Here is a 24,412-nt window from a genome sequence, read left to right on the forward strand (position 1 = left end):
GCTGGCTTTAAGTCAAGACACTAGTTTTCCTATGCAGACACATAATGCAATCTCTTTGATTCCATTGCAATAACTAAGGTGTATTTGAAGTAAACCTATCATTGAAAGGCACAAGAAAAAGGGGGAAACTGCTATACACCTATATAATAGAGAAGAAACTACTTAATTTTAAATAAGAGACTTCTTTTGAATTAAAATATTTGTTAAAACTGTCACCCTCCAATCTTGATCAAGCACATTTCAGAGGTACAAATCCAAGTAATCTCAAAACTGCTTGAACATACCAAGTAAGAAGAATAAAACTACTTTATTAGTTCTCAGATAGCTAAGTAAAAACCCATTTAGAAAATTTCTACTCATTGTGGCTTGTGCTCAGTCAAAACTGGCAGTAGCTAAATAGAGCAAGTATTAGTGAAAGTACTCAGGCTCAACAACTAAAACAATATTACACCAAGGAACACAAGGAAGAAGTTAAACACACAGCCATCCACTCACACACATCATCTCTTTGATGACTTAGCCAATGCTTAGCATGTCATTTATGATAAATAGAGTATAATCTTGATGCATAATGGCGTAGCCTGCTATTTCTCTAAGTCTTCTCCTCTCACAAGTTTTACACAACCATGAAGCAGTATTGTGGTAAGCATGCTGGCAGCAATACAAAGATCTCACTGATGTGAAAGGCAAAGCCTTTGTTATAAGCTGGGTGGTCAGACTGCCAAGTAATGCTGTTCGCTAATGCTATGCATTACTAAACACTGTTCCTCTGTGTGTGATCTTTAATGTTAATACATTGTTTGATGGAGCAATATGTAATACCAATAGAATATTTTAATGAAGTAATCCATAAATTGATAGGTATGCTCTATCCTAAGAAAAATATGTAATGTGTAATTTCTACAGAAACGCAGTTCCCAGTTTATGATATTCAACAGTAGAGATATGAAACAAGTAGAACTTTTAGAACCTATCAAATCAAAACAATTTTCAAATCAGACGGGGTCCAGATCTTTGCTTGGCAACACATTGGTAGACATCATACTAGAGATCTGTGACAGTGCATTGCTCTTGCTTTAATTTTACTGTACCTCAGAAGAGGTCACGGCATTATGAAGCTACTGGAGATCAGCCACAAATCATAGAAGGGTTTGGGTTGGAAGGAATCTCAAAGACCATCTATTTCCAACCCCACTGCCACAGGCAGGGACACATTCCACTAGACCAGTTTTCTTCACCTCCTTTCACCCACCCCTTAATGTCTCCACAATGCACAAGTCCCACTGGCTTTGCTACACTTGTCCCCATAGGTTCAGTGCCCTGCCAGGGTGGACACTGGAGCTGTGGGCCCCATTGAGTAGCAGGGATCATAGTACAGAGCTGTCCTCAGCAACTGTTTTGGATGGGAGCTTTCTCCCTGGCTCCTGCCCCATCTATGCATTTGCCCAGGTCAGAGGCAGCATGACAAGATGAGCCCTAGTGGCATAGGACACCAGCACCTGTGGCTGCGCCCAGCTCACAAATTCGCTACCCTAACTCCAGAGCTGGTTTAGCACCAAAAAAAAAAGCTTTTTGCCCAAAACTATCCTGCAAATGACAAGAGACAACAACAAAACATTCCCAAATTCTGTATTCAACATATTGTATAAAAGAAAAAGCTGTAGATCTTTATGCTTTGTTGGGGAGGATTTTCTAAAGTCTTGTTCTCACAGATGTGTTATCAGAACTTTGGAAACATCCCAAGAAATTAAAAGTTTTTCAAGCTCAGGTGAATACTAATTCAGGAAACAAGACATGAGAGGGAGGTATTTAAGGCAATGTTTATGAATCTACAGTGCAGCCAACTGGGCACATCTATTAACCAACTTGCTACAATAGTAACAAGTTTGTTCAAGAGATACTGCCATGCTCCAGTGAAACACACCAGACACACTCAGTAATGGCATGGTTTTGAAATTTCAATTTCATGCAAAAGAAAGTTCAGGCATTGTTTTTCTCCTTCGGGCAAGAATGGAAATTCCTGATGCAAGTAGGAAATTGCCCAGGAGTACTTCTCTTCATGAACACAGTGTGTATACTAAGTCCCAACATGACCTTCAGAAAACCTCCTGAAGGAGCTGCCTTAAGTCTACAAGAGGGTTGCTATTCCCTCTGCAGGTTCTGTAGAAGATTGCCACAGATTTCCTGATATTACCCTAAAGTACAGCTTAAAGCTACTTGAAAAAAATTGTTAAAAGTATTTTTCACATTTTTCATGAAGACTGTTGTGGTTTATACTGACTCCAATTTCAATTATCCATTTTCAATAATGCATACTAGAAGGGAGTTGCATACTAGAAGGGAGTAAGGATGCAAGAGGATAATCATTGTTATTGTAAAAGAGATTTTTCTGCCAGCTTTCATAAGTATATAGGCATGTTTTTCACTTTCAGATACCATCACTGGGGAAAAAGACTAAGTTTCCTGAATCTCCTGTTAAAATTGTCAATGCAAGCCCCACATTTGTGTATGTGGATGAACTGAGTATTGTTATATATCACTGTGCAATTAAGTAACACATATGATGCACATTTGTTCTTTAATGTGGTTTTAAATATAACTGCATCCTTGACAACTTTCGTTATAACGTGGCCCACCCTTACAGTGCAAACAAACAAAAAAAACAAAAACACCACACCCACCACATCACCACAAAAAAAAACAAAGGTATAAGAAAGAATAAGAGATATAAGAGATTTAAGATTAACTAAAATTCAAGAGATTATGCATGACTGACTTCCTGGTTTAACAATAGGTATTAGACTTGTGTCCAAAACACCACATTGACTCCATCAGGTGAGCTGCTGTCAAAAGAGAAAAAAAAAAAGCATGAGAGGTAACAAGAAAACAACTAGCTGTCAGACATATCACCTGAAAAAATAAAGGTTCAATTTACTTACCTACCTACAATACACTTAATCAACTGCTGGGCAGCATATGAAGCAAGCAAGCAAGGCAAAAAGGGCAGAAGTTGGCACAGCAGCCTTACTTACCTTTGCTGTCAGTTCACTAAATCATCAATGGTAATGTATTTGTTGCAGCTTGGTATTTCTTTGAAGAACTGCTAGTTACAACACAAAGTTATTGTTAAATATCTGCAGAACTCTAAGAACCTTAACTAACTAACTAGGTCATGTAAACCAGGGATCAATAAAAACACTTTTCTTTTAAAAGAGAGATATTCTCACAAACTCTTTACTTATCTCTATCCAGTTCTCTCCAGAACAGTGAGGACACTTTTAGAATTCAAAAGTATTCAATGCCTTCTTCACACATAAGAAAAAAGTTTAATAACAGTAAAGTAAGTTCTGGTTCAGCTTAACATCAGCTCTCTGGACTTTAAAACACATTGTTCCCCCACCTCATTTGAGAAATGACAGTGCTCTCTCCTTCCCATTCCCCTCTCCAGCTTCCCAAGCATTGATATAATAACAGAATTTAACATGTACAGGTATGTTAAGTAAGTACCAACTGGCAGCCACAACTAGTTAACAGTTAGTGGAATGCTTCCTTTCATACCTATTTTACCATCCCAGAGTTTTCCAGGAGAGGTCTGGTTTCATGGATGGATGAATGAAAGATGAAAGACAGCATTTCCTTCTCAGACCCCCTAGGGGGCTGGAGTCTGCCTGCCAACACAGCTGTGTTCTCACAAACCTAGTGGAAATGTGCCATCTCCTGGGAGAAATTTTTTTCTCCTGACTTTTTTCTCCTGGCTATGAACACACCTTCCTATCTGTCTCTGCTCCTGGGCTTTTATCAAGACTGGACCACCTAGCCTGAAGGCAAATCACCTGGACATGCAATGTTCCTCACTCAGTCTTTCTTTCCCAAAGTCAGGCTAGACATGTGAGGACATGGCACACATTTCCTCAGGTCAGAGACAGCAATATCCAAATCCCCATTACCACAGCAAGCTGAGAGCTGCTATACTCCAACCACAGCACCACTGCATTCCTCTGCCACAAAGACACACACAAAGCTGAAAGAGTCATGCCATCGTGGCCATACTGTACATACAGGGCCTGAGATGACATTTCTTATTGCTGCCTACTCCTAACCATTTACAGGGACAAATGTATCAAATGAGATGGGGAACATAACCTGAACCCACCTAGGAAGGTATTCCATCTCCTGCCTCATTCCTGCCAGGGAATGAGAAAATGAGAAAATTCATAACCTCTGGGCAGCTAGCTCTCTCTTTGAAAAGTTGCACTAATTATTCCCCCTTCCAGGAAGGTATGCGTATGCAGGACAAAAAAAAAAAAAAAAAAAAGAAGACAGCAACCAAGGGGACACAAAGAGTATTATGAAGCAAGCATTATTCCTCCAATATGTGCTGTCTCACATTGTCCAGGAGCAACTGCTCATAATTCTTCAATCAGAGCATTAAAAAATCCCCTGTTTGTAAGGTACCCTTTCCTTTGCTGCAGTGCACTTAGCAATGCAGCTCATTCTTCCAAGCACTAAGATCCATACAAGATTCCCGACTGTTAGCACTGCAGGCTCCTTACAAAACCTGACCATGCAAAGCTTAAACAGTTCAGTCACCCATGCATCAATTCCAGCCCACGCGTACCTTGCACACACTGTATTGCAACTGCAGCCTTTTGGTTCCAAGAGCACTGTCAAAGTTTTATTTACTTAGTAATCAGCTTTTTCTTCAGACACAACAGGCTGCCCAAAACGTAATTGTTTCTCATCTCAAATACTATCTGACTTAAAAAGACATCTTGTGATTTTCAGAGGTGCTGAAAGTCTAAGGCAACTGGATATAGTTAATGTAGCTATGAAGAATTCCTCAGGAAAACATCAGCTTCCATGTATAATAGCATGGTCTTAGTAAAATATGAAGTCCAAGCCCTAACACAGAGCTCCTTATGCTTTATACTTTTTAGAGAATTATGGAATGGTCTGGGTTGGAAGGGACCTTAAAGATGATCTAGTCCCAACACCTCTGCTGTAGACAGGGACACCTTCCACCAGACCAGGCTGTGCTAAGTCCTGTCCAACCCGGCCTTGAACACTTGCAGGAGTGGAGCACAAATCCTTGTGCAGTATCAGCTACAGTCTGATCCATCACATACTGTACATTCAGAGTTTTGGGACACATACACTCTTCAGAAGTCAGGGTGTAAGTTTTACTACTGTAGCTGTTCTCTGCACCAGCTTCCCACTTGGATGCATTTATTGTGCAGAATGCCTCCCTTCTGCTTAAATTCAACCATTTCTAAAGTAAACTACCCTAAGAGCCCAAAAACACTGTCATCCCTTAATTTGATGCCACCAATGTTATTCAGACAAGTCCTTAGATAAGCATGTAACTTCACTTTCTTGGTCAACACGCAAACCTCTGTGGCAGGCTTTTAAAAGTGGACAGAAAACTATCTTTCTGAATAAATTCTTATTCTAATTTCAGTAAACAAACTACACTCACATGTAATGAAAAACTGTTACTTCAGAAAAATCAAGTCTTGTCCACACCCAATCTTTGGAAATTAAAAGAGAACTCAGACCTAAAGCAAACAAACCGAGCAAAGCAATTCCTTTTTTCCCATTCTCCCTCCATCAGACTAGATGTTAATTGGTTGCCCTGACAAATAAGCACTGGAAATATAAAGACAAATGCTAAAACGTACAGCATATAAAATAGCATATTTAAGATGTTTATCAAGCTTTGCACTACAGAATAAATGGCCTATCAGGATGCATCAGCATAGAACAGTGGGGACACCCTGTGGCCACTTAGATTTTTTACACGTTAATGTTCACATTATTCTTAATCAATTTTTCAACTACTTTTGCAAATTACATGCAAAGTCACATAAGACTGAGTCACGAGAGGACCTGAAGGCAATAGAATTTACTTAGTTAATTTACCACCACTTTATGTCTGCAGTTGCTCTACTCTCTCATTTTTTAAGATCTTTTCTTCTTAGATATTTTCTTAGCTTCCAAGCTGAAAAGAAAAAAAAAAATTAAGGAACTTGAACTCCTTAGGTGACAACACTAACCCCTGACAGACATGCATACAGGTAAAAAGCAACATTCTAATTTAATTTCTTTAGATGTACAGCAGTGTTCATAAAAGCATGTATTTCTTAGATCTAGGCATTCTGCCAACAGGAAAAATACTACGAGATTAAATACATGTGCAAATCACCTGCCAATATTGTATGTGAAGCAACCATAAGAAAACAAAAGGCAGTAACTCTTGTGAACCTGAACACAGTTCCTTTCACCCCTTTCCTTCCAAGGAGGAACAGTTTCAAGATAGATATGTGTGCAGATTATGAGATTGAGCACTCCTCACAGACAATTCACTGCCCAAAACTCCCACTCTTTCCATATTTACACAACAGACTTCAGCTACACAGCCCAAAGAAAAGGTCCCCCAGCCAGTTCATGGGACAGCTGTGGCTTCACCAGTTAATGTCATAGCAACACAATCACTTCTGATCACATTTACTTCACCACTTAAAAAAAAAAGCAAATTAACTTCAAAACCGATTAATTTTTAAGGTTTGTATGTGCATATTTTCTCACTACTGGAAAGAAGAAGATTTTCTTTAAATATCCAATTTTGAGCAATTAATAATTTCTACTTAAGATGCCTACAAAGGCTGGGAATAGCCAGTGCCAAATCCCAGAGCATACGTCCAAGTATTCCCACGAAGAGGCTCTGCAGTTTGCATGGTCCAGCATTTGAGTCAATTTAGTGCAGCATTCCAGATGGGAATGTAGCAATCTAGAATTTGTCCCAGGTACTTTGCAGCTGTATAATCCATTTACAAGATTTGTTCTTGTACATATCTTCTTTAAAGCAAAACACACATCTCATCCTTCCAAGCAAGATATTAATGTTTTCCATCAGGAACAGACTTTATTATTTGCCAGTCATAGGAGGTGTCAGCTCAAACAAGATCCTGCAGAAGAGAGCACACTCCTCAGACAGTCACTGACAGTTCACTGGCACTACAAATCAAAATTCATCCAGTACACTGAGGTGATGTAGCATTTCTGGGATCCAAACACCATTGTCCACTACACTGAACCTTTAAAATAATCACATTTAAGCTAACACCAAAGCAGTCTAGGTTATTCTCAGTGTTGAAATTTGCTTAAACTGTGCTTAGACTGCACAAGTAAAGGTTGTACAGACGTTATAGTCAAGGAAAAATAAAATGTCTCTACTACCTGTGCAAAAACAAGAGCTCAAAATGATACAACTGATCAACTCAGCTTAAATCTGCTCCCACAAAATACGCCTCTCAGCTTCTCTCACACTTGCCATCTACAGCAATATTAGAAATTATCTAATGATTCATCTTGAAAGCATTTTTCTGCATGCTCTTACTAAAGATTTTTGTTTCATCTAAATATTCACACACAAAACACTTTTGACAGATTTTCCTATTGGCTGAACCTGAGTGTGCTCAAATCCACATAAAGTGGGCTCACAAGCAGTTGCCCTGTACCACTTGCCTAACCTCTGGCCAGTTAACAGTCCCACAAAACACCACTGAAACAATTCCTTTCTAGCTATTCTACCAATCTCATTCTATTAAGAAAAAAAAAAAAAAAAAAAAACAACCACTCAACAAAGCCATGAAAAAGCACACAGTTTTTGGGTTTTGTCAGTAGTATTACTTACATCTGGTAAAGAAAAAAAAACTGGAAGCCCCAGAGATGATCAGAACATGTCCAAGGGCCCTACTGCAGAACAAGGTAGAATTTCAGTCTTAAAGGAGGCAGGAGGGACTGTTTGGGCATGCTCTCCTTTATTCCCAAAACCCACAAGGACTGCTGCTCTACTGCCTTCACATTCTGCACACAGACCTTCCTTCCCACACCAAGCATCTGCAGCAATTATTAGAACCAAGAATGTGCTGATATTAGACATTCACCCCAATGCATTAGGCTGTGCACTTCCTCAACACTGTACAAGGCAACAGCTGAGAAACACCTGTGCTAAATAACACCAGACTAATCCACTATTAAAAGTCACAGTTAGTGCTCCAGATTTCTGCTGAAGAAAGGTGCTGTGCTGCCAGTGAATCATCACTGAAAAAGATAATCTGAGACCAAGACAGCTTAATAAACAACTCTGAAAGGATTTTACAGAACCCATGTCTCATGTCACGCTCATATAAGCTGTTTACAACAAGGGGCTAAGAAAGGAATCCTCAGGGAGCCACACAAGGGGGCATATTCTTCTCAGAAGTTATGTGATTTTTGGAATGAAGTAATCTGATGTACAGATGAATGAGACAAGAAACAGTTTTTAGAGAGGAAAATGATAATGCTGGATTCTGAAACTAAGCACAGCAGGTAGCAAGCTTACGGAAGGGTGTTGAAAAGATTCGTACAATTTCCCAAAAGCCGATACACTTAATCCCTCAAAAAGGAAGACTGAACTGTTCCCATCACTCTCGAGTGTAATACCAGATTTCATAGGTACAGTGCAAGCATAAACCCTCCTCATGGCTTCATCTGGCACATGATTATATTACTCTTCAATTATTAAGGCAAATACTCAGAACTACACCATGCATTATATCACTATAAATCCACTGAAAAGCATTTCCCTTTGCCATGGAAAGAAATCCATACTTGTTAACATGCCACTGCAGTAGAGACTACTGTCCAACTACTTTTGTGCAATATTATGAGAAATAATAGGCCCATCTCTTAGGATTCACCACATTCTTGCTGAAGTAAGTGAAATAGTTTGGCCAAATGTGGATCCTAATGGGTAAAATAATATTTAAAAATACAGCAGATTAAAAATTAACCTCATTCTTAATGTTAAGTGCCATTCTCTTCAAGTGAAACTTGAGATAAAACACTGCGTAACAACTTGTTCCATTGATCCTTAGGTTAAATCTATACCACATATATTGAGTCAGGATACCAGCCCTAAAGTGTTTTCACATTTTTCTCACACAAAGTCTATTTCAGGGAGAGAATCATAGGAATAATAGTTAATAAAAAAATCAAACAAAATATACTAGCCTGGAGTTACCATAGCCATTTCTATGAATTACATACGACTGCCTTTTTTAAAAATAATAAGAAATTAATACAAGCTGACCAGCTGGAGATGATGACTTTGAAGACTGATGTTTATACACACTGTGCTTACCATACTTCATAAACTAAATATGCCCACAGTCAGTATGAGGATGCTTCTAAAACAAGTCAACAACAACAAAGCCAGCTCAATAGTTTTGTTGCCTCTAGCAGTAAGTGCTGTATATTCAGATAAACTTTATGACCAAAACTTTTCACCACTGAAGTGCTCTGCAGCAAGAAGGCAAGCATCCTCCCACATGCAACTGAATGACCAATGTGTGTAAGATGTATATTTTGTATCATACAAACATTCCTTCTCACGGGATATAAACAATAACACATGATCTGTTACACCAAAACCAAGCAGGATTGCCGAGTATGAACAGCAGCTACACAAAACACTCCTACTCTCCTCCGATTTTTCCCTCACTCCCCAGTCTCTCTGTGTCTCTTCTAATTACCCAGCCATGTAATATTCACAATTCCCAAAGCAAGGACAAAAAAGCAGAATTAAAATTATTAGCTCAACACGAGAACATGAAAACACATAAACACTGGGCCAGCCTAATGCCATTATTTTTTTAACTCCTGATAAAACTATGACTGACTCAGAGAAGTGTGTTGTAAAATATTCATCGTAGTCAAGTTTTCTCTCACCTAAAACAAACCTTTCTCCTTCCTTCCTGCTGCCTGATGTCATCTCTCCCTTAATCATGCCTTTATTTATACAAGTTGGTGTTTAAAACAACCACCTCACAAGAAAGGCTCAAGTAAATTAGAAATAACAAAATCAGATATACAAGATCAGCCATGTGAATAAATGCAAAGTAAATAAATGCAAAATAAATGCCAGTGGTCGTTCCATCAAGTCTGTGCCTCCACATAGGCAAAACAAACTGCAGAAACAAAGCTGTAAGACTTTGGAGCAGCTATCATTTGACAATTCATTTAAATTTGTAAGCCCTGCATCAACTTATGAGGAACAACTTGCACAAGAAAGACTATTCATATAAGCTGAGGCAAACAAAACAAAATCATGCCCTTTGCTTTTTGTACAGATCACCATGTACATGCTATATAGCACTGCTTAATTAGATCCTCAGTATGAGATGAAGTGTCCTTTCACCTCTGTATTTTTTAAACTATCTCACACACTTCAAAACGTGACTAATGAAGGGTAGCTGATTGTCCTGCTGCTTGTTGACAGCCACCAAACGCTGTCCGCCCCTCTCCCGTGCCAGCCAGTGGCTTTTTCAGACTGCCGGCCTTCATCCAGCGATGGACAGAAACAGTCCTACAAAGACGCCTTGGGATCAGAGTGCCGATTGCAGAAAGCGCTTTTCTTTTGCACTAAGCACCAGCTATACTTGGGAGAGTCAGCAGCACGAGAGCCACTGCTGCGGGCACCGAGCTCTCCGTGACCGCCGCTGCTCCGGTCCCTCCGGGCCCCGCTGCCCAGCAGGGCCGGCCGCCAGGTCGCGGCGTTATCACGGATAACGGGATAACGTTATCACGGGTTCTGGGCACGTCGGTTCCCGCGGAGGCCGCGCCCGGGGCTCAGCGCCGCCTCAGCCGAGCGCCCCATCGCCCGCAGCCCCATTCACGGGCCCACCTGCCGCTGGCAGACGACCAGGGCCAGCCTCACGCATCTGCGCTGGCCGCAAAGCCGCCACCCCGCAGGCACAGATTCCACGATCAGGCTGCAGCCACAGACCTCTTCAAAGCGGCCGACGCCGGGGCGAGGCCGGCCCGGGGCGGGAGCGGGATGCCCGGCACCGGCACCGGCGCCGTGAGGGAGCGGCCCCCGCCGGGCGGAGCAGGGCGGGACTAGCGCGAGGAGGGGGCCTGAGGGGGCACGCGCGGGCTCGCGAGGCAGGGCGGGCTCAGGGCGCGCGGGGTTCGCCAGGTACGCCACGTACCCCCCCGGCCCTTGCGAATAACACGACGGCGGCCGGACGCTTTTTTTTTTTTTTTTTTTTTTTTTTGTTACCTTTTTACCTTTTTGTGGTAACATTTGCAGCCACCCTCGCACCAGTGCCGCCTCCCTCCCTGCCCGCGCTGAACACACGTGAGACTCCCGCAAGGACGCGGCCGCACCGCGCGGGGCAGCCGCCGGCAGCGCGGGATCCTTCTCCCAGCGAAAGGAACGCGGTCCCTGGCAGGCGGCCCGGCTCCGCGGCGGGACAGTCGAGCGAGGAAAATAACATACAAGAGTAAAAATCAGTTCCGAAGCGCTACTCAGCGCACCTGAGACACCATTCCGGCTGCTGCCCCGCGGCTCTGCCCCCGGCAGAGGGCGGCCAAGGGCAGCGCCGCCGTACCCGACTGGCAACCGGCCCCGACGGCCTTGGTGCGACCGCCAGCGGACAGGGCAGGAAGACAAGCGGCTGCTCGCGGGTGCCTGGCACCTCCGGCCCTGCCGTTGTGCCTGGGCTGCATTAGGACTGCCGCGTGGAAGGACGTCCCGTGGGCGCCGTCAGCAATTGCTGTACAAAACGCGTGCTAGGCAGAATGTCGCCCCTCCGCGTGTAATGTTACGGAGATTTCACTGGAAAGCTCTGCCACTCTGGCACAGAGAGCGGGTTACTGATTTTCCGCGATGTGCACGCTCTCCCGGGGGCACAATAACTGAGAGGGATCCCAAACGCGGCCGCCCAGCTCCACCCGCGTGGGGATGCCGCTTAGGGGGGACCGATGCGTGGATCTTTCCCTGGGGTTGCCGGCCAGACGGGGGCACACATCAGAGACACAGCACGGCAGAAGCGACCGGGCTGAGCCGCGGCGCCGAGCACTCGCTGGTGCGGATCGGACCGCCCCGTCCAACCAAAGAAAGGTGCAGCAGCCTGAGGCATACAACGGGGAAGGTCCCGGTCCCCGGCGACCCCGCGGCCGCTCGTCCCCACGGCCGGCGCCGCTCCCGTCCCGCACTCCGCGAGCCCGCGGGGCACCGGCGCGGGCGGGCTCCGCATTGGCTGTTGCTAGGTGACGTACGCCGCGCCACGTGACCGGTGTTAAATGCCGTCCCGGCGGCGCGCGGCGCGCACAGTCCGTCCCGCTGGCGGCGGCGGGAGCGCGGCTGCACCGCCCCGGCGGAGCGCGGCGAGGCTCGCCATGGTGGCGCGGCTCTGACCGCCTGCCCCCGGTGGGGACGGCCGCGGGGCGGCGACCCGTGCCCCGGCGGGCGGGGGCGCGGGATGACGGGGGTGCTGGAGAGTCTGATGCCGGACATGCACACCAGCCAGATCTCCGCCGGCAGCTACCACCAGCACGGCGGCCTGCACAAGCCGCAGGAGTCCCCCACGCTGCCCGTCTCCACGGCCACCGACAGCAGCTACTACACCAACCAGCAGCACGGGGCAGCGGGCGGGCCGCCCTACGGCCCCGTGAGCTCCTACCCCTACGCGGGCGGCGGCACCGCCCCCTACTCTGCCAAGGCCGCCTACGACGTGGGTTACGGGGGCGCCTACGGCTCCTACGGGCCCTACGGCAGCAGGGCCTCCCCAGCCAACAATGACTCTGGTACGTCCGAGCCCTGCGTGGGGGACGGCTCGGTGAGCCTGGCGAGGCGGCGATCGGGGCTCTGGACACGGGGTGGGCCGGGAGAGCGCTTGTTCCCGGCGGCTCGCCCCGACGGGGAGGGCGGTGATGCCGAGCTGCGAGCAGGGCCCGAGGTGGCGGGGGCGCCTCGCCTCACTGGGGTTGCCGTTTCTGCCGCAGCAGAGAAGGAAGACTGCGAGCCGGAGATCAGGATCGTGAACGGGAAACCGAAGAAAGTCCGGAAGCCCCGGACCATCTACTCCAGCTTCCAACTGGCGGCTCTGCAGCGGCGCTTCCAGAAAACCCAGTACCTCGCCCTCCCCGAGAGAGCGGAGCTGGCGGCCTCCCTCGGCCTCACCCAGACGCAGGTAAGGCTCTTCCGCCGCGGGGTCCCGGGCACGTCCCGCCCCGCCGGGGCCTGTCGCCCTCCGCCGAGTCGGGTGCGAGTGTGGGAGGAAGGCCGGCCCATGGCGCCTCGACGGCCCGGGGTGGGAGTGCAGGCGCAGCGGCAGCGCCGCTGAGGCAGCGCCGGGAGTGCTCGGGGCTGCGAAAGCTGCGCGTCCCTGCCCCGTCGCGGGCGGTCTGGGCGCCGGGAAGGCGCCGCAGAGGCAGCGGCCGCCTGACGCCCCTTTCCCCGCAGGTAAAGATCTGGTTTCAGAACCGCCGCTCCAAGTTCAAGAAGATGTGGAAAAGCGGAGAGATCCCAGCGGAGCCGCCTCCCCGCCGCAGTTCTTCGCCACCGTCTCCCTCCTCGCCTCCCGCCTGGGACTTCGCTCCGCACCCACGTACCGCGGGCGGCGCCGGCACCGCCAGCCCCAGCCCCGCCGCCGCCTTCCTCGGTAGTTACTCGTGGTACCCGCCGGCCCCCGCCGGCCCGGCGCACCTGCCGGCGGCCGCTCCCCTCCCGCAGCCGGCGCAGCCCCCGCATCACCACGGCAGCGGCAACATCTTCTAGGCGCTGTAGTAGAGACTTGAGCCCGCGGGCCGCACCCGGCAGCCGCGGGGCACCGACGTACAGCACTGGTGTTTTGGTGAAGCCTGGCTCCGACCTCGGCCATCCCGGCGGAGAGGAACTGCTCCGCGCCCCGTCCCGCCCCGTTGCCGCCGCCGGCGGGGCCCGTGTGCATTCGGCCCCGTGGGGTCCTCCCTCCCTCCCGCCGTGAAAACAACCACGCTGCGAAACAAGTACTCACCTCCCTCCCTCCTCTCCGTCTATCTTCCTCCTCTTCCCCGGCATTTTCATCAAACCATCGGTGCAGAACTCTGGTTAACTTTACTTTTTATTTTTTTAAAGTTGACAGGTGCCTTTGCGGATAACCTCACGTTGATGCTGGGGATTTAAAAAATAAAACTATTAAAAAAAAAAAAGATAAATAATTTTTATAAGATTTAAAACAGAAGCCTCCCGTGTTTGAGGTATCCGTTTTAGCCGTGAACGAAACGGGGGCAGGGGCCGGTCGCAGGCGGTGGTGCCGGTACGGCTCCCACCAGTACGCTGCCTCCGGGCTGGTTTCATGCCCCGACGGAGCTTCCGCGCGTCGGGCGCCAGCCGCAGCGAGCTCTCCTCTCCAGCCCCCCCTCCACTCTTCCCTCGCCGGCGGCAACCGAGCCACTGACATGCCCCTGATCTCTTTGATGTCTAGCGTCGTGAAAAAAAAAAAATTATTTTTGGTTATTTATTATGGAAAACTTATACACTCATTAATGTTTCTTTTACAATAAGCAGAGAGTATTTAAATAAATTATTGTTTCCATGGTGCCCACGCTGAGTTTTTGGGGGATGGGGAAATTTGAGGGTGTCGATTCGGACCCGGGCGTTCGCTGGGAGGGAGAGTCGCGTCCCCTCCGCCCCCTCCCCATTGTAAGAGTTGCCGCAAGCCCGCAATTTCCCTCCTCCTTCCCCTCTTTCCCGTCTACAATAAAATCTCGCCCCTGACAGTCTTCTTGGCGAGGCCATGAATCACTCAGCGCTGCCTGCAGCAGCCCAGAGCCGCCCCCCTTCCCCCTCTCCCGCCTGCTGGCGCCAGCGACATTTCACCCGGGACAGACTGCTGCCGTCTCACAGCTTCCCGTGGCTGTCCGGAGGGGTTTGGGGCAGGGCCGTGCCCGGGATTCGCCGTGCCCGGAGCTGCACCTCGGGCGCAGCCTTGACCCAGAGGCATTTCGCCTTGCCCCTCCGGCAATGGCAACCAGGCCGGTAACCTGCATGGGTTATAACCAGAGCTGGTGGCTGCCCCAAGCCCCTCTGGGGTGCTTCGAGGGCTGGAGGCGCCGACTGGACTCTCTCTGAGATGTGCCCCTTGAGGACTGGACCCCTCAAGATGTTCCCCTTTGGGATGCAGCCCTTCAGCTTCATCCCGCCTAGCTGAAATCCTCTGGGATGTACCTCGTAAGGGCAGCATCCCTCCAGGCTGAACCCCTTTCCAGGCAGCACCCCGTCCAAGTTGCAGCTTCATGGGATGCATCCTTCGAGGGCTGGACCCCTCCAGGATGTAACCCTCTGGAACGCTCCCTTGCACCCCTCTGAGCTGAACCTCACTTCGATGACCTTTGCTGCACCCTTTGGGGCCGCCCCACTCGGATGCCCCCTCCCGGCTGTGCCCCCCCAAGCTGTAACCCTGAGGGCTGCACCCCTGGAGGCACTGTTGCTGGAGATGCAAAAGCGGGGGAAAGAAGGGATCACTGGCCTTCATTATCACGAGGACCCCGCCATTCCTGGAGGGGACACGGAGAGAGAGAGCCGTGGTGAAGATCCCATTGCAGACAAGAAGGCTCGGGCCAGCTTGCCCGGGATCGGGAATGGCCAGCCTGGCCGAGGCTCTGCCTTGGCATGAGGAGCTCGGGCGGGGCCGGGGAAGGCGGAGGGGGGCGGCCTCACAACGAGACACGTCGGGAGGAGGGGGGAAAGAAGGGGCAAAAGAGGGAGAGGGAAAGAAGGGGAGAAAGCGGGAGGGCAGATTGCTTCTGAGAGCTTGGGGAAAGCTTGGGGGCAAGGGGAGGCGGGGGTCGAAGGAGGAATGAAGAAAAGCGAAGAATGACGGGGGGATGTTGGAAGACGAGAGTCGGGTGCAAAGAAAGCGAGAGGAGGGAGTGGGAGAGACAAAGGGGAAAGAGGCAGCTGCCCTCCAGTGCCGACGCTGACCAGGCGGCGAGGATGGGGACGAGAGTCCAGAACCGTCCCAAGAAACAGAGGGGCCGACTCATCCCGTATCCCTCCCCTCCTTCACCCTCCTGCCGGCCGCGGGCCACTGGTGGCAGTGGCCTCAGTCGCCAGCTCGGGGAGAAGAAACTTCCCCGCTGGCGGACGGCGAAGCGCCGGGGTGGCGAGCACGGAGCGGGGCGGCAGCGTGGCGAGCAGCACCGCGGAGCCCCACGCCCCCGTGGTCCAGCAGGAGCTGTGTTCCCGGCAGCGCGGTGTTCCCGCGGGCTACGACGGGGGGGCGGAACGGGGGGAAAAGTGGGATACACCCCATTGGCAGGTGACAAGTTTTGCTAAATCACTCGTCTGGGATGCACGAGGAAGCCGTGGGGCCGGCCACGATCGGGATGGAGACGATTCCCGTTCCCTCCCTGTCCCTCCGCCCCACCGCTTCCACAGGCGCTTCTCGCAGTTAAATAAAGTTCCCCCTAAACATCTGCCCCGGTCCCTCCTGGCCCGGTCTCTCCAGTCCGATGTAGCGTTGCGGTGCGGGGTGTTGCTCGGTTCCGTGGGGTCTGGCAGGATGCCGACTGCTACGTGGGATCCCTGGGACAGGGACCTACCCAACGGGGGAGGGACCTACCCAACGGGACAGGGACCTACCCAAAGCGGTCGGGGAGCAGAGCACACCACACCCAGTATACAGGAGCCTCCGCGCTTTCTTTCTGTTATTTAGTAATTTTTTATTTATTTATTACTATTTATTTGCTGTCTGCTGGCACAGTCCTCTCTGGGCTGTCCACACCTGGTGTATGCGATGGGGTTTTTCGTCCTTCAGCATCCCCTCATCTCCAGAGCCCTCCCAGGGTCCGTATCTCCCCCGCTGTTCGCATCCCAGATGCGGCTCACACCGTGCGGGGGTCGGCGACAGCAGCGGATGCAGAGGCGCGGTGCGGCCGCTCCCGCGCGCCCCGCAGATGCATACGTATAGAGATATGCGTGTGTTTGTAACCTGTTTTCTCCTGCTCTTTTCCTGTCCGATGGGACGGGGCAGGCACCGCTGAGAACCGCGGTCCCTCTCACAAGTTGCACGGGGATCGGCCTCCCGGAGCCGGCCAAAGCCGCGGCGAGCAGGATAACCGGGGGGCGAGAGATGCCCCGGCCCCCGCAGCCCTCCGGGAAGGGCCGCTGAGCGAGGGAGGGAGCCTGGTGGGGGTTCTGGGACGATTCTACCCCACGTCACAGCGCCGAGGCTCCCCCTTCCGCTCCCCGCCGGGCCTGGTCCCGGCTCCGGGCCGGGGGAGCGGCCGAGAGTGGCCGGTCCCGGGGGGGCGACCGGGGTAAGTGACGGTTCCGCGACCAGCCTGGTCCGGGAGGGCGGCACGGCAGCCGCCCGGCCGAGGGAGCACCCTCTGCCCCCCCGGAGCACGGGCGGGGCCGGCCGGGCTTGTACCGTGGGGAGGCAATTTACTCATTTGCCCGGTGAAAAGAGAAAGCACGAGAAATTCAATTAAAGCGGCTCTGGCAAAAGGAGTTATTTGAGGCATGAATGTCTCCCCTAAAGCTGCAGCAATCATGTGGCATTAGACACTTCCGGAATCCTATAGCCAACTTGAAAAATCCCAGACCCCTTTTTTCCCTAATTTTTGCTCTGATCTGTAATTTTATCCACATTTGCACTAGTTTGAGCATTCTGGCTCTCCCATCTGAAAGCCTGCAATTACTATATAATTCTTCGCAATTTCACATGTCCTAATATGGACTGTAATTTTTGCGCAAGACAATTTCCTGCTATTTCAAGCATCAACATTGTCAAAGTTGTATGTACATAATAAATGGGAATATCAATGCATAGTTTTTAGCATAACATCTTGACTCCTCGATAATTATATCCGTTCGGAGCCTACGCAGAATTAGCCTGAATTGCATGGTAACTGCTGCTGCTTTAAAATTTTTAAAAATTACTCATAATTTTCCCAAAGATTACCAAGATCTCGAGTGCACAATGTCATCAGCGTAATGAAGAGTAAACATTTATGCTAATAATCTGCAATTTTTTTCATCAGCTATAAAGACAGAGGCTATATAGCAGAAAATTTCAGTCATATTCTGCAAGAGCAGAGCTGCAAAAAGGCTGCTGCGCTCAGAGGCATGTGCATCTCTGGGGGATCTCAATCCACATTTGCACTCTCAGGATATTATTATTGTGCTCGGCTTCTTTTTTTTTTTTTTTTTCGCTTTCTTTCTCCCTCCCCGATCCTCTCCCTCTGTCTCACACTCTCTCGTTCTTCTAACTTTCGTAGCAAAAAGCCGCGTTCGGTCCTTTGGTTTGTTGTAAAGCAAAGACTTGTGCCCAGAGCCTCAGGGACTGAGGCAGAAGGTAAGGGTGGCGACACAGGCTCCTTTCTCGCGGGGGTAGGTGAGTCTACGGGGCGCGGGCCGGGAGAGGGGGGGAAATACCGCCGGCGGCTCCGCCGACCCAGTCTACCCGCAAAACTGCCCGCCGGCGGCACCGGGGCGAGGAAGGGAGCGGGGCGGCGGGCCGGGCGACGGGGATGCCGCGCACGGCCGAGCCGAGCCGCGCCGCGCCGGGGCATCCCGCGGGCCGAGCCGCGCCGCAGCGCGGAGCCCAGCGCCGGCAGAGCGGCGCGGGGCACTGGCCGCCCGGGACTGCCGCGCTGCCGGGGGCTGCCGGCGCCGGCGGGCGCTCGTTCTGGGCGGTGGTTTCGTGGTGTGCGTTTGTCCGTTCCTTGCGAAGGGGAGCGTTACTGCCCGCTCCCGAGCCGGGAGGCGGGCGGGAAAGGCGCCGGTGCGGAGGGGGACATGGCACTTTTTCACTGGCATGAGAGTGGCGGTGGCGGCAGGAGCGGGGTTAGGAGGGCGGCAGCGGGGAGAGTGGAGCGGGCGGCGGCGGGGATTTCTTATCCCCCTCTGTCAAACGAAGGGAGCAAATTCCGAATGCAAACGGGCTTGGGCTCTGATATTTGATTTTTTTCTAGTTTCAGGGGCCGCTCTGTGCTCTGCAATTAGATTGACACATGTACAACATCCCCAGCTATTCAAGGGGGTTCGCAGGGACACTCCAAGGGGATTTTTTTTTCCCTTTTTCTTTTTGGGTGGAAGATATTAAAGAGGTATCTGTTGTTTGGCAATTTTGCTAAGTCTGTCTTCATTACTTCAACATTGTGCATTTGCTAATTTGGAAGCCCCTTCCTATTGACAGCTCTGCTCCATACACCTGCAAGCAATTTGCAGAGCTCCAATATAGGAGAATTGCAGAGATGGCAGCTCGCACCTATTTTATTTTTTTTTTTCTTCGCTTTTCTCAATGCACAGCAAATTTGGCTTTCAGTGCGTTATCTCTTTTGTTAATGCAAAAAGATTCCCTGGGCGAAAAAATTGCTCATAATTACCAGAGAGATGGGGAAACTGCATTAGAATAAATAAACCTGAAATTACTGTAATTATGTTGTGTTTGATGGGCTCGGCTTGTAATCAAGAAGAGAATACAGTGAAATGATGCTGACCCTCTTGGGTTTGCAGCTGTACGCGCACTTTGGGGTCTTTTTTTGCAGAAAAGAGTCATTTTGATCATCATTAAGCTGTGTGTAACCTATTTCAGAAGTGTTTGAAAATGAGGGGCACTTTTTTTTTTTCCCCCAACAAGGAAAAATATATCCCAAAATTACATTTTGCCATTTACGGGCACATCCATAAGGTTGTATTTGCCGGGTGACAATTGGTAAAGGTATAATATTCGAAATCAGAGCTTAATCATTGTAATGAGGTATTGTTTCAATATAAGCACCTTTGGATTATTCATAGTTTAATTAATATCCTCATTATGAAAATCTTCGAATCAGATATTTGATGAACTACTTGTCAGCAACAAGGCAGAATTAATTAGGCCTGTATTGAGATTAACATTTTCAAATGTACAATTATAATAGCCTCTAACTCAAGACCGCCTCGCTGAGAGAAAACTGATAATTTCTCTATTTGAACTGTTAGCAAGACATTATTGAATTAGGAGAAGCTAATATATCTTTAAAGACCTCCGAGCTGCTTGACCACCCCTTTTTGGCCCTGTCAGAGGCGTTTGGTCACCGGCAGAGCCGCCGCGGGAGCTGTGTGGGTCCTGGGGCGCTGCGGGGCCGCGGAGCCCTCCCGCTCGCTCGGCACTTCGGGCCGCTCGGGACCAGACTCGGGCCGTGGCACTGCGGGAAACGCGGAGCGTTTGCCGTGTGTGATCCCGCACCCCGCGGGCCGCCGCGCCGCGTGTGCGCTGGGCGGATGCTGCACCGGCCGTGCACCGGCCCCGCGCACCGGGGAGTGGGCGCGAACCTCGGGCCGAGTGAGCGTGGCCCCCGCGGGGCTGCACAGCCGATCTCCCGAGCAGGGATCTCCCGGCAGCCGGCCGAGCCCAGCCGCTGCCGGCTCCTCCGCTCTGTAGCGCTTTACCCACCCCAGCAATAGCCACGGGTTGCGCCGGCGCTGCGCCAGCCCGGGGAGCGGGCACGGCTCAGTCCGGGGCTGGATGACCGCGGCGGTACCGGCACAGCTTCGCCTCCCGGGGGACGCCTGGGCAGGCAGCCGGCTTGGCTGTTGGGACGGGGGCCGGGGCTCTCACGGCTTGACCACATCCCCTTCCCGTCCCAGCAACTGTGCCCGGCTGCCCCCCGGCTCCGAGCGGCTCCTCCGCCGAAGGTCCCCCGATTAAACATCAGAGTTAGGCTGCCGCCGCCTAACTGGGCCCGGCTAGGCGCACGGGTGACAGGCTGCCCTGTCCGGGCCGCGTCGCTCCTCCGTCTCGCCTCCCGGTCACGGCCACCGCCGTCCCGCCGCGGAGCGCGTAGCCCGGCCCGGACCCCGCTGTCGGCCGCGCTACGGGACAGGGAGCATGCGTGTCTCTTTTTCCAAACCATAATTTTACTGTCTCAAAGAAACTTTATAACTTATGTACAAAGATTTGTGTGGGTTTTTTTCCATTTTCTCCCCCAGATACAAAGCAATAAGTTAACATTCTCAATATAAAACTAAACTTTGACATATAGAACACTAAACACAACCGAGCTCAGTTTATCACATTTTCCGAATTTCACAAGTAAAATGTCAAGATCTCAGTACACAAAGCATCATGTTTTACAGCCACACGAAACAGAACAGAAATAATAATTATAATTATAATAATAATTAAAAAAGGCTAAATTTGTGCAACATGTTTACAGAACAATAATAATAATAATTAAGAATAAAATATGTACAGCGAGTAGCTCCTGCACGTCGATTTGTGCATTTCAACTTCGGGCCGGCTTTGCGCGGGGAGGCCGCGCCGGGACTGCGCGGGTGTGCCCGCCCGCCCGCCCTCCCGGTGGGTCCCCCCCGCCGCCCTCCGGGCTGTCGTTCCGTCCTCTGCGCCTTGCTTCACCTCAGCAAAGCGCCGGCAGCTGCTGCAATTCCACTTCAGAGTACCAAACAATGTACATTTATTTCCTTTGTTAAATACTCGAGAAATGCAAATCATTCGGACCAAAACTTTCCACAGTAGCGAAGTATAAAAGTTACTGTAAAAGTTAAAATCGCATCCTTCGCTCCTGGTGATTTATTCGGGGAGAAGGGGGGGGGAACGGGACGACGGAGCGTCTGTGGTTTTGTTTAAACTGTGCGTCCAAGCAGTACACTCAGCAAGCTGAGTTTGTTTCTAGCACTCTCATAGTGGTAATTTAAATCAATAAATAAACCCCCTGTCTTCCCCTTTTAACAACAACAAAAAATATACAGATGGATAGTGAAAGGTACAGAAAATGTCGCGGGAAAGAAGCTCTGGTAAATTGTACAGCTTCCTTCCCCCTTGCAATTTAAGAAACGGTCAGATCGGAGTAGTAAATAAATGACCTACATTTCAACAGACACAGACAGACAGACAGGACAGAGGAGAGGGCTTCCCCGCCCCCCAGACATCTTTTTCTGATTGTCCCACAAAGCCGCGGCCGGCGCTCGCTCTGCTCCCAGGCTGTTGTGCGGTGCTCGGGGCCGCTCCGTCAGCTGTCAGCGGTGGGAACCGGCCCGCATCACATCTGTGCTCTCCTGCACCGAGCTACCGTGCAGCGTCCTAATGGCTGGATGGGCAAGAGACCTCCTGTTTGTTTGTTTGCTTGGGTTTCTTTTTTTTTTTTTTTTTTTTTAATTCTCTCTCTCTTTCCCCCTCTTTTTTTTTTTTCTTTCCTTTTATTTGACTTAGTTTCTGTTTGTTTTTTTTTTGTTTGCTTGTTTGTTTGGTTTTTTTTTTTGTCTCGGTTTGGTCTTTTGTTTGTTTTTTTTGTTTTTTGGTGGTTTTTTTTTTTTTCCTGTAATAATTTTAATTATTTTCAGGACCGATAGTGCTTGCGTTAGGGGAAAACGTATATATAATCACATCAGTTGCGGCTGCTGCATAGCTTCTTGGTGGGCCGAAGGGTACCACGACGTGTAGCTGGGGATGTAGGTGCCCGGGGTCCCCGACGAGGCCTTACCGGAGGCGGAGGTGGTATTCCACACTGGAGGCACGGGTGGCGAGCTGCCCGAGAGAGCCCTGCCGTTGGTCAAGGCGCTGCTCTCCAGGGCGGCCCCTCCTTGCTTCATCAGCTTCTTGAATTTGGAGCGCTTGTTCTGAAACCAAATCTTCACCTGCAAAAGGGAACGGAGCAGGGTTCAGCATCCCTCCGTACGGTCCAGCATCCCTCCGTCCCTCCCAGGGCACGACGGATCCCCGCACCCGGCGGTCCCCCCAGCTTCTCTCCCTCATTGCCCCCCGCGACTGCTGTGTTATTTTGTGACGCCAAGGCACCCAGCAGGAGCCCCTGGGCCCACTCCAGCGGGCTCTGCGGGGGCTTCCACAGCACCGGGAGCGCCCCGCGGCGGGACGGGTGTCGCCCGGGCCCCGCTGTCCACGGCTGTGACCCGTGCGCCTTACGCGTGTGGTCTCCCACGCAGACGGTGGGGACACGGAGGGGACACAGGAGAGGGGCCGACTCAGTCGGAGCTGTACCTGGGTCTGGGTGAGTCCCAGAGATGCTGCGAGCTCGGCTCTTTCGGGAAGAGCCAGGTACTGAGTCTGCTGGAACCTCCTGTTCAAAGCCTGTAGCTGCAAACTGGAGTAAATAGTCCTGGGTTTGCGGATTTTTTTCCCTTTCCCATTAAAGCGAACTTCCCCTCCTTCTACCACAGTGCTTTTCTCCGATTCGGCCCCTACAAACAACAAACGACGCAGAATAAATAATAATAATAGCAGCAATAGCAATAATAGCAGTAACAGTAATAGCAGCAGCAGCAGCAGTAACAATAACAACAGCAACATCGACAATAACAATAATGAGAAGGAGAAAAGTGAAGCTCGAGTAACGCTAACAAAGGCTCCGGGCGATTATGGCAGCCCAGGCTTCTTCCCAGCGAAAGTTTGCTATTTTTACAGGCTGCAGTTTAGGTTTAATTACCCTTAATTGCATACATTGTTTATAGCGCTACGCAATAAATAATTACGAAGACTAATACGTGCACATCTGGGTTGGTTTCTTTTCCAGCCAAGCATTGTGTGCTTTGTGTATTGGTCCCCTGTGATTCTCAGCCTCTCTTGACTAATATTTTGTAATTTAATTTAATTTTTCCCCCGATAGATTTTTTTTAATACAACACCCTCCCTCCCGCCTTGCCTTCCCTCCTCCCCTCCCCCCCTCCCCAAAGCCGAGTGCACCTACCTGTCTCCTCTAACCGGGTCTGAGTCAGGCTGGAGCTGTTGGGGTAGGACTGCACTGAACTGATGTAGGGGTTGGTCGAGTGGCTGCTGACCGAGTTCACATAGGGGTAGCCCAGCGGTCGGGAGAAGGACGAAGCTGTGCTGTACGAGCTGTCAGGCTGAGAGTGGCCCGCGGAGTGTAAACAGTGCATGGAATAGTGTCCGTGGGACATGGGAGAAGGAGACATTTGCTGGCTGGGCGGCCCAAACTCCATAAAGACAGCCTTCCCTGAGACGGGGCTATTTAGACTCTCTGGCATGGTAGTCATGGTCATTTCTTGTCGCTTGGTCTGTGTGTGTGTTCTCTCTTCAGCTTGCCTTTTTGGGGTCTGTTGTGTTTCTCAGGACAGGAAAGAACCCAATTTAAGCGAAACAGGGTTTTTCACTTTCCATTCATAAGAAAATGGAGTTTGTCTCTTTGAAAAGTCTAAGCATGATGCTGTAGATCTACACAAACTCGCCTAAAAGCTTTGACTCAGCCAAGTCTATGAATATTCATGAGACGGCGGAGCTGATTGGTCCGTCGTCTTGCATAATCGCTTTGGATTGGTCCGAGGCGCTCGGGGCTCGCCCGGACCCCGGTGAGCGCGGAGAGCCGGGCTGGCAGCGCCGCGCTTGCCCGAGCGCCGGCGGCGGCCGCACGCCCGCCCCGCTCCCGGCCGGCCCCGGCACGGAGCCGCCCAGGAGCCCTCTGCCATCGCAGGCCGCCCGCTTCCGCCGCCGGCCGCCGAGGGCGCCGATCCGGACTTTGGCGGAAGGCACCGCAACCCCCTCCGCCCTTGTCCGCCCATCGCCGGGAAGGCGGCGCGGAGGGGGCAGCAGCCGTGCTCCGCCGGGCTCGGCGGGCCGCG

General features: G+C 50.6%; 2 protein-coding genes and 1 long non-coding RNA gene across 5 annotated transcripts; 2 read left to right on the forward strand and 1 right to left on the reverse strand.

Moving 5' to 3' along the window:
- Positions 1-12,186: 12,186 nt before the first annotated feature.
- Positions 12,187-14,410, forward strand: DLX2 (distal-less homeobox 2). 2 transcript variants are annotated; one of them, XM_036387315.2, is made up of 3 exons: positions 12,187-12,633; positions 12,832-13,019; positions 13,292-14,410. In XM_036387315.2, the coding sequence occupies exons 1-3, from the start codon at positions 12,309-12,311 to the stop codon at positions 13,604-13,606; spliced, it is 828 nt and encodes a 275-aa protein (XP_036243208.1). In that variant the 5' UTR covers positions 12,187-12,308; the 3' UTR covers positions 13,607-14,410. The 2 variants fall into 2 exon arrangements, with proteins under 2 accessions (XP_036243208.1, XP_036243209.1); XM_036387316.2 differs by having other exon boundaries at positions 12,835-13,019.
- Positions 14,411-17,860: 3,450 nt separating this feature from the next.
- LOC129046732 (uncharacterized) lies at positions 17,861-19,254 on the forward strand. The gene is made up of 2 exons (XR_008508488.1): positions 17,861-18,170; positions 18,790-19,254. It is a non-coding gene; the product is annotated as an uncharacterized LOC129046732 (long non-coding RNA).
- Positions 19,255-21,406: 2,152 nt separating this feature from the next.
- Positions 21,407-24,085, reverse strand: DLX1 (distal-less homeobox 1). 2 transcript variants are annotated; one of them, XM_036386475.2, is made up of 4 exons: positions 23,524-24,085; positions 22,818-23,017; positions 22,303-22,456; positions 21,407-21,909 (listed from the first exon to the last, which is right to left on the reverse strand). In XM_036386475.2, the coding sequence occupies exons 1-4, from the start codon at positions 23,834-23,836 to the stop codon at positions 21,839-21,841; spliced, it is 738 nt and encodes a 245-aa protein (XP_036242368.1). In that variant the 5' UTR covers positions 23,837-24,085; the 3' UTR covers positions 21,407-21,838. The 2 variants fall into 2 exon arrangements, with proteins under 2 accessions (XP_036242368.1, XP_036242367.1); XM_036386474.2 differs by lacking the exon at positions 21,407-21,909 and having other exon boundaries at positions 22,124-22,456; positions 23,524-24,075.
- Positions 24,086-24,412: the final 327 nt, after the last annotated feature.

Source organism: Molothrus ater, chromosome 7 (genome assembly GCF_012460135.2).
Source record: "Molothrus ater isolate BHLD 08-10-18 breed brown headed cowbird chromosome 7, BPBGC_Mater_1.1, whole genome shotgun sequence".
NCBI lineage: Eukaryota > Metazoa > Chordata > Aves > Passeriformes > Icteridae > Molothrus > Molothrus ater.

What these genes read in the sequence shown, in the direction of transcription:
- DLX2 (XM_036387315.2), top strand. Translation starts at nt 12,309, where the DNA reads ATGACGGGGGTGCTGGAGAGTCTGATGCCGGACATGCACACCAGCCAG. An exon ending in CCCAGCCAACAATGACTCTG is followed by an intron (nt 12,634 to 12,831) that starts GTACGTCCGAGC and finishes TTTCTGCCGCAG; the next exon opens with CAGAGAAGGAAGACTGCGAG. An exon ending in TCGGCCTCACCCAGACGCAG is followed by an intron (nt 13,020 to 13,291) that starts GTAAGGCTCTTC and finishes CTTTCCCCGCAG; the next exon opens with GTAAAGATCTGGTTTCAGAA.
- DLX1 (XM_036386474.2), bottom strand. Translation starts at nt 23,836, where the DNA reads ATGACCATGACTACCATGCCAGAGAGTCTAAATAGCCCCGTCTCAGGG. An exon ending in GACCCGGTTAGAGGAGACAG is followed by an intron (nt 23,018 to 23,523) that starts GTAGGTGCACTC and finishes TGTTGTTTGTAG; the next exon opens with GGGCCGAATCGGAGAAAAGC. An exon ending in TGGGACTCACCCAGACCCAG is followed by an intron (nt 22,457 to 22,817) that starts GTACAGCTCCGA and finishes TCCCTTTTGCAG; the next exon opens with GTGAAGATTTGGTTTCAGAA.